We start from the raw sequence: 12,173 nt of genomic DNA, 5'->3' as shown, positions 1-12,173 counted from the left end.
TTTTTATTATATTTTTTTTCTTTTGCCGTTTGAAATTCTATTTCAATTTAGTGGGTTTGTTTTGATTTTTTTTATTTTTCTTTAATTTTCTTTTCTATTTTAATAAAAAGAAATCAATTTTAATTTTGTTTGGCCGTTTGAAATTATATTTTTTCTATTTCAATATTTTATTCAATCTCGTATGTAGCCTTAATTTATTAGATTAGCAAAGGTTTTGTTTTGATATTTTTTTTTTAATATTTGTTTTGCTCTTCGAAATTCTATTTTAATTTTGTAGGTTTTGATTTGATTTTCTTTTTATATATATATATAATATATATATTCCTTTAATTCTAATTCAATTCACGTGATTTTGTCTCTAAAACTAGTGTTTAATTATGTAATATTTAAAAGGTGGTATAATTTTAAAAGTCTTGCAACAACATTCTGTAAAATATTCACTTCACTCATTTTCAACAACATTCATTCATTTTCGATAACATTGAGGTTAATTTTTTTTCTCATTCTTCTTTATTTTTCTCTTTTTATCTCTCACAATATTTTTATTTTAAAGGTTTATTAATCAGCGATATATATATATATATTCAACATTAAACTATATCACATCTTCGCTATCATGAATATGAAAATCTCATCCACTCACACATAAATAAAATTCTTTCGTATCATTTTTTTTAAAAAGTTAAATTCTTTAAGAAACTCACACAAATTCCACAATAATTTAATATTTATTATTTATTTAAAACAAAAGTATCAAAATATTTAAAATTAATAATTTAAATAAGTTCATAAAATTGACAAATGACAATAGAATGTTAAAACTTAAAATAAAATTTATTTCTAAAAATTAATTATAAATTTATGACGACTCTTTCAATCAGGGTTCAAAATGTCGAGAGACATGTTGACATGTCGCATGGACATAGGGGAAAAAGTCGATTTTCCCCCCATGTTGTCGACATGTCAACATGTTGACAAAATATCGACAAAATGTCGACATGTCTTTTTTTTTTTTCCTCTTCTTCTTTTAAGGTTATTTTATTTTCATCCTCTTTCTACTATGCCACAACAGTATATAATTTTTCACAACTTCAATAATTGTAATCTTAGTCTGTTCAATGAAACATTCGCATTTTAATACTGTATAAAGTATAACTAATAAGATTTGGAATTTGCTTTATTGATAATTTCTAATCCAATCTAGTCCTTGGTTACACAATTGAACAATATATGTGAAATATTGACATATATAAATATTGAAATAATCTTAGAATTTCTAAAAAATAAAATATTATTATACACAAATAGTGGTGAAACATGAAGCAGAATATGTAACTTAATCAATTAATACCAAAAAGATGATCTCGGAGGATCTAGAGCACTATCTTCATAACTTTGATATAAATTACAATAGTTCTCCCAAGTCATCCTAGACTGAAAATTTTGAAGATAGTCGCTGAAATGAGTAGAATACGAAGCACATATGGATCTCATTGGTAGATAATTTGGATGAATGACACAATCACGAGGTTGAGGTGTTTGGAAATTGTGTAAATTTGATTGGAAAGTTGGATTGATGATTGATTTGAAAATGTGTTTGAAAAATGTGTAAATTCAAATTTGAAAAGGGAAGTAGGTAAAAAGTAAACATGTACGAGTTAATTAGAATTTAGAAATGTGTTTGGAAACCTAGTCGGTAATTATCTTATTTTCAAATGAATCCTATTATGAAAAACAGTAAAGAAATAGTCAGAAGTTTACAATTAAAGTTTACTTTACATATTCAAATAATTTCCATCAATCTTCATTAAAGAAAAAATCTTTTTTCTATATTTCCATCGACATCGACATTTTCATAAGTAAAATAATCATATTCTTACATTTAATGGTTAAATGTGATCAATTATAGGCTAATTAAGCTATTTATTTGCTAATTCAAAAAATTTCCATAAATTTCCACAATTTCCATTATTTTTCCTGAAATATCCATCAACATGTCCGTAAAATCGAGACCTCGACATTTTCAACGACATTGACATTTTGAACACTGCTTTCAACATAATTAATAATAAATTTCCTTTAAAAAAATAATAATAAAATTTCAAAAGTTTTAGAATTTTGATAGTTTTATAGTTTTACAACATTTTTTTCGCTACTACAACTATATAAAAACTCTTTCTCTTTCTTTATTATTTTTTTTTAATAAAAAATTTGTTCATTCTCTGTTGAGTATTATTTCTTTATTGATTAATAATAATAATCTTTCCTAACTTGATATACACAATCATCTCAATTGCATAAATAATTTATGTTTATTTCTTGAATAGAATTTATAGTAAATATCAAGTCAACTTCACACATATATGGATTAATCTCTCTTCACATTCTTAGCTCCAAAATTTTCAATTTTAAACTTTTATATATATAATCTTTTAATTATAAGAATTCAAGAAAAAAATTAGATTGAAACTGCAAAAGATTTTGTAATATATATACATATACTTTCTATAACGACAACATATTAAAACTACAAACTAAATTTTGTCATCTTCTTTCCATATAATTTTTTTTATTGTTTTTATATATAATTTTTATTTGAATTTTGCAAAGTCTAAAGAAGTCAACAATTGGGAGATGGATTGTCTAGCTTACATGTTTCCTTTTTAATTTTACTTCAGATGTATTATGAATTTTAGCTATTTTGAATATAATAGTGTGTGTATATATATATAGAGTAAAAGAAGCCCCAATATTTTGTATACACTGCTCGCTTAACATATTTCTGAAATACCCCAATATTTTGTATACACTACTCGTTGAGCATATTTTTGAATTTTATATAACTTGATTGAATTGAAAAACTTAAAATAAAACCTGCGGTAGATAAACAAAATCTAAACAAATTTTTTTTTCTCTATTTTTTAGTTATAAAGTGTTGGTTTTAAAACGTAATTAACAAACAAAATGTCATAAACATAAACAAGATGAAAAAAACAAATTTCTACTATTTTCTTATTTGATAACAAAAAAAACAAAAAACAGAAAAAACAAAAACAAAAATTTAAATTTAGTAAGTTCTGAAATTCCAATTTCCGAACAAAAATTTTAACTTGTCCCAAAAAAAGGAAAAAGGAGCCGTTTCTCCTATTTCCCACACACGTGTCACGTACAGATCATCTCATTAGTAGTACGATACAATACGCTGCCGTTTCATGCTACCCCTCCCTTCCCCGGGCTAATTTACCAAAGTAACCCCAAAATAAAGGTTGATAGACCTCATTTTTTAAATATTGGATAATAGCCCTTTTCTACATAAAATTACAAATATCAAAACCGCTGTACCGATCCTACGTCTCGGTTCGATTATGTTAAACAATCAAATAAAATCGAACTGAACTGAACTGAAGTAAAGTTAAATATACTGCAAAAAATCCTGGCCTCATTCTAAATTAGGGGTTTTCATGGATTGGGTTTAGTTGGGTTGATGTAATTTTTAAACTCAACTCAATTGTTCGGGTTGTAAATTTATTCAACCCAAACAACACATATTAAATAATAAACTCGATCCAACTTAAATAAGTTTAAAATCCAACCCAAACCAAATCTAACCTTTGTTAATCCCCTATATTTATTATACTAAAAAACATAACATATATTTTATTTATTTATTTTGGAAGCATGAATAATCAAGATTTTTTCAAAAAAAATAATGAGACCTTCAAATATATATCTTGGTTGTTCAATTCTGAAATAGAAATTTTTGACTTAGTTTGGTTTATGGTATATCTTCATTCCGTCGTTGCTGCTCCGTCTCGGTCGAGACCTCGGCTCCCAAATCAAAAGGCCACTATTAAATTAGTTTGGTCCATCTTTAGTTAATTTTGGTCTCTATTCTTTCAAAATATTTGCTTTGATCATTGTATTTTTAATTTTGGATCATTTTAATCTTTGTATTTTCAAAATGTTCATTTTAGTCTTTGTAGTTTTAAAAAGTAACCATTTTAGTTCCTTAATTTTATTCTTAATCTCATTTTTATATCGAAATTCCAATACGACACTACAAACAATATTTATTTCTTAAAATGTAAAACATTATTTTATACTATAAAGTTTCTGTTAAGCATAAAAGTTGGGTTAAAATTTTGGAAAGAGAGACTAAAATAATCATTTTTTAAAAGTACAGAAATCATACTAAAAAAAGTACAGAAATTAAAATAAACACTTCAAAGAACGGGAACTAAAATAAATCAAGACTGATAGTACGATACCAAAATAGAATTTTAACCTAAATTTTACATGTGGAGGGTTTAATCGTACATTCACATAAAGTGAAGCCTAATTCTCCATTTATTAAACGTGGGTAAAAAGTCCATGTCTTTTTCTTTTTGAAAATGGGTTTTTTGTGAATTACGAGGAGAAACAGAGACCCAAACAACACTATTTAGCTTTCTCCTTCGCCCACCAAAACGGGACTGCACACCTCCTCATCAGGAACAGATTCAAACCCAGGTATCTCCTCTTCTATGCTTCTTTGTTGATCTGCAAATTCCCATTCATTCTCTCGCTTTCGCTGTTCTGTTTGATGTTTAATTGAGGCTTCACAACATCGGAGTGTTTAACTAGTTCTAATTCTTCCCCCCCATGTGGGAACTTTGAATTGTCCGCCGTATGTGAATGTTTTTTTTGCGCTAATTTGTGAATTTGATTGATGCCCATGAGAACAAATGAAGGTGTAGACAATGTGGACGGTGAAGGTTTTGGTTGCTATTTCTTGGGTGAAAAATGACCACCCATGTGATTCATAGTTATTTTCATCCACCTTGTGTTCTGTCGATTGTTTGGGGGAGGGGAGGGGAGGGGAGGGGAGGGGAGGGGGTATCCATTTCTGCTAATTGATGATGATTTTTAATTGTGATTGTGAAATTGTGTTTTGGTTGCTGTGATGATTTTGAATCTCCTTGTTTTGGAGGGATTGTTTGACAGGACTAGAACAATGTGGTTGGTCACCGTTGGATATATGAAAGAGAATTTAAGAACTGTGATTCAGATCTGTATCTAATGGTTATTAGGGCAGCCAGATTTTGAACTTGCATCGAACAATTATTAGAGGCAACCACATTGTCGCGGAATTATTTTTCCTTATTTTGATGTTGTCTACCTTTGCAGTTTTGTAGAAACTATCATTTTACTTTTCTCGTGCAGACATGGTAGCTATTACATCCTCTACTGCTTCTTTTCATCCCAAAAGTTCGCTGTTCTCCAAAACATCAAAAACCACTCAAAAACCTGGCCCATGTGCGCCCTCAAGTAATTTTTTTTCATCATACTCCTCCCGTGAATTTGTCTTTGTCATTGACTGTGATGACTGACGATTATGTTTTCATTTCTCTTCTACTTCTTCTCTTGCAGATATTCGATTTGTGACCAAGAATCCAAATAGATTTGTATTGAATGCCTCAATTTCAATCACCGAGACAAATTCAAAGACTTCAAGTTTGAATAAGAAGACCCAGAATCCAATCATTGTCATTGACAATTATGATAGCTTCACCTACAATCTTTGTCAGGTTGGAGTTTTTAATTTACTTTTGAGATTAAAAAATGTGACTAATTCATTTTTGTAGTCCCTTGGTTTCCATAGGCTTTAGCCTGGCACTTAAATTTTATCTATGAAATTTGTTTCTAATGGAAAAAACTTCATGATTAATGACTTACTTTTTGGTGCATGCACTGTTTTGATACATTTTGGATTTTCTCCGATTTTCTATATGTCATGTAGTCGTTGAATTTTTCAAAGTGGTTAAACGAATTCATGATAAATCCACCATCGGGTTTTACTTCTAGCATGAAAAATGAACTTTTTCATTCGCTCCTCTCAGCTTCTGGATCTCCTTGGTTTTATGTAAGTGGTCTGGTCCCCCATACCATTTCCCCACATTGACAAAATCTTACCTTCTCATGAAATTGTGGCCAAAGTTCAGCAATCTAAAATGAAGAGGTTGCCCATACAGTCTCGAACCACTTTCCTGTCCCCCTTGAATCTACCAACCTCAAGTGGAGACCAATCCCTTTTTAGTTTCAAAACATTTAATTTTCAGACTCCAATTCCTTAATCTCTGTGATTATTGGTGGAGGTACATTACCACTAGAGAGTACCCAGGGAAATCTGCAAGTTTTAGTGGAACAAAGACATTTCTGGTAACATCCATTCTAGCAAGAGGAATCTGAATAAAGCTATTGTATGCTTGGATCATCTTGAAGAATCTTGTGGCCTTTCCTAAGAGGCTTTTGATAGTCAAAATGTTCCATAGGGAAGACTCCGTGATATTCCCATTAAGAAAGCCGTGATGTGGAGCCAAAAAATGCAAAAATAGTTTGGCTGTGTGAGGAGGATGAAAACTCTTCTTTATTTCAAAAACCTTTCTCAATGAGGAGGAGAAGTTTTATCTTGTAATTATTAAATTCCAATGGCAAGGCCCTCAACTCAAGGTAGTCAAGTCCTCTCTTCAAGGAGGACAAAATCAATTTTGCTTTGAATGGGGTTGGCAAAAAAAAAAAAGGCGCTTGCTCCTAGTGGTTTTTCCTCATAATTTGGTTTTATAGAATGAGTTAATGAAACTTTTCTAGCCTTGATTCCTAGAAAGCTCGCCCATGTAAAGTATCAGAAATCAGAACAAACAACTTAGCCACATGAGTGTAGAATATTCTTTCCCAAACACTAGCTGATGGACTTAAATAAGTGCTTCTTGGTACGATCTCTGTTACCTTTATTGGAAGGCAGATTACAGATGCCATCCTTATTGTCAATGAAATTGTTTATTATTGGAGTTTATGAAGGGAAAGAGGTTTATTTTCAAACTTGACATTTAGAAAGCCTTTGAAAATATTGATCGGGACTTCTTGGATATTATATAAAAAGGAGTTGGATTAATTCTTGCTCAATTATTTCTTTGTAGAGAATCACAGATGGAAGTGCAACTATGTATAAAAAGGAGTTGGATTAATTTTTGTTCAATTACTTCTCTTTAGACTGCCAACCTGTTTTTTTCTCGGTTTACTCTACCCACAAGTCCATTTCCTAAATAGTGGATAAAATCATTTGCCTGCCAACCTGTCTCTTCTTAGCATCTTGGGGCTCTGCTTTCCAATCAGTTCAATTTGAGTATGTGTCATCATTTTCAATGGCTCAAGCCATTGAACAAATTCTTCAAGGTCACCCATTCAAGAGAAAGGCAGGGTGATTTGGGTGAAAGGAGAGAGAGAAACCAAAAAAAAATGAGAGGGAAACTGGGAGTGTGGAGAGAAAATCGGGGGAGAAAAGAAAAATAGAAGAAGAGGAAGTAATAAAAAAATAATTAGTTTGCCACATAAGCAATAAAAAGCATAAAATTAGTTGTTTAATGCCATATCAGCAAAGCTAATATTAAAATAGAAGAAGCAGAGGAAAGTGGAGAGACGGGGGAAGTGAGGAGGAGCGAAGAGGAAGAGAAGAAGAGGAAGTGATAAAAAAAATTATTAGTTGATATTCTAAAATGAATAAGAGAAAGTTCAGTTAGCTTTTCATTACATTAGTTAATGAAAAATTAATGTCATGGACTATTTAGACTTGTTTCTGAAAACTCAAGATTTAAATCATAAGACCCAAATAGATACAGATATAAGTTTAGGGACAAAAAGTGTACTTTGTCTTGTTTTGTTAAGGTTTATTGGAAGAATTTTTTAGTCTTCTTGGCCCCTTTTCTCTCTCTTTTTTTTTCTTCTAGGTTCTTCATTAATGAAAGTCTATAATTTCTTAAAAGTTTTGCCATTAAAAATGAAAATGAGTAATACTTTAGGCAATAAAAACTATAGTTTAATATATTGTATACTTTGACCATGATTGCAGTATGTTGGAGAGCTGGGATGCCATTTTGAGGTTTATCGAAATGATGATTTGACTGTGGATGAGTTACGAAGGTATCGTTGTTCTACACACGATTCAGTTGGCAGGCTTTCAAAGATATCAAGTGAACTGATTTGTATTATTTGAACCATAATGTACTGAACTTCATGTTATTCTTCTAGGAAAAACCCACGAGGAATTCTAATATCCCCTGGGCCAGGTTAGGATTCTCTTGAGTAATCAGTTGATGTTCAATAATATCTCACAATGGTCCGAGACTCATTACTTCTATAACATCCTCATCTGCAGGTGCGCCTCAGGATTCTGGGATATCGTTGCAAACTGTTTTGGAACTTGGACCTACTGTTCCTCTATTTGGTGTCTGCATGGGTTTGCAATGCATTGGAGAGGCTTTTGGAGGTTAAATCCCAATTTTTGAATTTTTCTTTTCCGACATTATTAGTTACCATATTTACTGATAATTTTAGTTTCCTCCAATTTGTTTTGCTTGAGACAATCTGTTAAATTTTAAGTGTGGAAAATAAGAGGTGACATTATGACATCTCAGGGAAAATTGTGCGTTCCCCTTATGGTGTTGTGCATGGAAAAAGTTCTCCTGTTTACTATGATGAGAAGGGTGAGGAAGGGCTTTTATCTGGGTTATCAAAGTATGTTCTTATCATTGGCTTTATATTTTTTACATTTGTTGTTTTTGAAAATGTCATGTTTTGTTATCTAAGTACGGCCTACTGATGGTGTTTTGGTTGTAAATATTAGTCCGTTCACTGCTGGTCGATATCACAGCCTGGTGATTGACAAGGAAAGTTTTCCCTCTGATGAACTGGAAGTTACAGCATGGACTGAAGATGGGTTGATAATGGCTGCTCGTCACAAGAAATACAAATATCTACAGGTAAGATTTGTTTCCCTCTGCTCATCACCAATTAAAGTACCTTATTCATTGAGGTTTCACGCTCTTTTAGAGGCGTTCGGAGGAAGGATTAGATTTGGATTGGTTTGGCTTAAGATGTCGAATCCATGTTTTTTGCCTTGTGCGTTTGTGTTGGGAAAATTCTTGGGTTTCAATGATACTTCAAATCTGCTCTTCCCAAACCATTTTTTTCATATAGTTTTTCTAAATCTTAGCTTTCTAATAAACCTCTACCTCAAACACAGCTTTCCTAAACCCTATTAACATTCCTAGGCTTAAGATGTCGAACCCGCGTCTCAAACACTCCCTTTTAAGTATAACAAGTAATGTTTAGCTCAACAAATTAAACCGAGATAAGCTAGCTTTTTTAATATCTTATATTTCTAGCAGAACTTTAAATTTCTTTTCAAAATTTCAAATTTTAGATTAAGAAGTGAGAGCCATTTCCTTTTTCCTCGAAAAGGAGAACACATTATAACAAACAATTATCAAATGCTCTCTTTTTCTTTTTCAAAGAATTAGATAACAAGAAACAAGATACAAGATACATAAACATTGGCGATGAATACAGTGGCAACAAAAAGACTTGGTAAATAGAACCTGTGTTTTGGTCGTCGAGCAACCGGGGTATTTTGTAGAAACAAGAAATGAAGTTGGTGGTTTGAATTTATAATGTTATGTTGCAGGGAGTTCAGTTCCACCCAGAAAGCATTATAACCAATGAGGGGATGTCCATCGTTCGCAACTTTGTGAAACTGATAGAGAAGAGGGAGAGGGAGGCAGAGCTGCTTCATTCATAAACTCAATTTCTGGTTGAGTCTGTCTTCATCTACTTAACATTTTACACCTTTGAAATCCATCTTCACTTCTTTTCTAAGTAACCAGTGTTCTATAATTGTATTTCAATGAATATGTGTACCCACATATTATCTTCACTCCACTTATTAATGGCTGATCTGATCTGAAATTGATCAAGTTGTGAATCTTCAGTTTCTTGTTGAATTGTAATGCTCTAAAGAAGAAGAAAAAAAAACTTATGCTTATGAATTATAAGTTTGGAATAGAGCTAAATTTAGTTTAATTTCGATTAAGGTTAAATTAAAAAATGTGTGAATATGGTAATGACAGGACGATTCATGAGGTTTGATCAAACTAAATCGAAACTTCTAAAATTATAGGGATGGATCAAGTTGAAACTAAATTAAAACAATGGCCTTGGTTGAGTGAACATTCTTGTCTCTACCATGTAAAATTGGTAAATGGTAACTCTGTAAAAAAAGATATCATAATTCACTTAGGAATAAATTACGTTGCATATGATGAATCTATTGATATGATTGCAGGTTGGTTAATGATTTTACATGGAGGTGACAATAATATATCATAGTAGTCCCATCGAGATGATACAGTGGTAAGGATATGGGTCTTGTGGTATCACCTACATTTAAGTATTATGTTCGAGTGGTATCACCTACATTTAAGTATTGTGTTCGAGTCTTACGTTGGTCACAACGTTACTCAATCCAGGCAACGAGTCCCAGGTATAGGATTTGTGATCCATTAGCTTATGGTGTTATGATGGAGAGAGACCTAGGGATGGCAACGAGGCAGGTGGGATAGGAAGCAGCCCCACCCGATCCTCACCCCATGCCATGATTTTGAGAATTAAAGTCGAGGTCGAGGAATTTTTGCTTGGGAATCGGGGATTCTTTTGGGGAAATGTGTAGCTAAATCTTTGTCCATATTTACAAAAATTTCAAGGTCTCTCTTTACTCCTGCAAATATGGCAAAATATTTGAATTTTTATTTTCAGAATTTTTATTATTTCAATTTTATTCTTATGACATCTAATATATATTTGATGTACCTCTCACATACATCAAATGTATATTAGAGGTATATTGATATACCTCTAATATACATTTGATGTATGTATTATTATACCTTTAATATCAATTGATGTACCTCTAATTTATAATATATATTAAATATATATGTAACTGATATACTAAATATAAGATATATTAGATGTTTAATTTGTAGTGGTGTATAACATTTAAATTATAGTTTATTATTGCTATTTGTTGATTGATATATTAATATCACGAATGTTGATTGCTATATCACTATTATTTATTCTATATTAAATTGATTAGTTTCTACATCTGATATCAAATGTTGATATATTTAATGAAGTATATCATATTAATATTTCATATTATGTATATCTGTAACTAATATACTAAATATAAGGTACATTAGATGTTTAAATTTATAAAGTCTATCATATTTCTAACTTTTTTGAGGTGCATGGTCACATCAACCTTTTCTACCATTAGATTTAATTTTCTTTGTTTGCACCTTTTTTCATCTGAAAAAAATTAGTGGATATATCAATATTATATCAACACACAGATATCATAATTATATCAGTAGATATCATAGTTATATCAGAACTATATAATTGGTAAATCAGTGGCATATCAAGTATATATCATATATATATCAGTGATAAATCATATATTCATATAATAAGTTATATTGGTAGATATCATAGTTATATCAATGATATATTAGTTGTATACCAGGAGCATATTAGTGGTAAATCATAGGAATATCAGAGAGATATCGATGCTATATTAGTGGTAAATCAATGGTAAACTATATAATCATATCATAATTTATATAAGTAGAAATCATAATTATATCATATGTATATCAATGGTAACCAATGGTAAATCATATTAGAAGTTATATCAGTAAATATCATAGTTATATTAAACATAAATCAATTGTATATCAGTATTTTACATCAGTGGTATATCAAGTATATATCACATATATATTATTGGTAAATTAACAAATGGTAAATCATATAATTATATTAACAAGTTATATCAGTAGATATTATAGTTATATCAGTAGATATCAAAATTATATCAATGATATATTAGTTAGATCTATATCAGTGATATATCATTAATAAATCAGAGGTAATTCAAGTATAAATCAGTGATATATTAGTGACACAGGGGTAAATTTGAACTTTTATTACCTAGGCCTTTGTTTTTTTAAAAAATTTTGTTATATTTACCTAACTAAAATGTAGATGCTAAATTTGTATGTTTCTTTTTTTTTCTTTTTACTATAATTGCAACTACCCCTTATTTTTATTTACGAAATCAATACATATACTATTTTAAAATGAAATAATTCAGTTTCCAAACTTTATGTTATTTATTATTAATCTAATAAAAATGTAAATAATTAAAAGTTAGGTTATAAATCCAGTTTTGAACTAATTTGGTTCTTGTATCTCTTTGATACCTAAATTTTAAAAAATTTTCAATTACCTTCATA

At 30.3% G+C, this 12,173-nt stretch overlaps 1 protein-coding gene across 2 annotated transcripts; it reads left to right on the top strand.

Moving 5' to 3' along the window:
- Positions 1-4,349: 4,349 nt before the first annotated feature.
- On the top strand, positions 4,350-9,802 carry LOC111018329 (anthranilate synthase beta subunit 2, chloroplastic). 2 transcript variants are annotated; one of them, XM_022294371.2, is made up of 9 exons: positions 4,350-4,509; positions 5,203-5,295; positions 5,410-5,567; positions 7,886-7,956; positions 8,065-8,102; positions 8,192-8,302; positions 8,451-8,550; positions 8,660-8,795; positions 9,500-9,802. In XM_022294371.2, exons 2-9 carry the CDS (start codon positions 5,205-5,207, stop codon positions 9,611-9,613), a joined length of 819 nt encoding a protein of 272 aa, XP_022150063.1. In that variant the 5' UTR covers positions 4,350-4,509; positions 5,203-5,204; the 3' UTR covers positions 9,614-9,802. The 2 variants fall into 2 exon arrangements, with proteins under 2 accessions (XP_022150063.1, XP_022150061.1); XM_022294369.2 differs by having other exon boundaries at positions 5,203-5,307.
- Positions 9,803-12,173: the final 2,371 nt, after the last annotated feature.

Source organism: Momordica charantia, assembly GCF_013281855.1.
Source record: "Momordica charantia cultivar OHB3-1 chromosome 9 unlocalized genomic scaffold, Mcharantia_2.0 BLBB01000009.1, whole genome shotgun sequence".
Classification (NCBI taxonomy): Eukaryota; Viridiplantae; Streptophyta; class Magnoliopsida; order Cucurbitales; family Cucurbitaceae; genus Momordica; species Momordica charantia.
The sequence above is the reverse complement of the archived record's forward strand: the minus strand, read 5'-3'. Positions and strand labels throughout refer to the sequence as shown.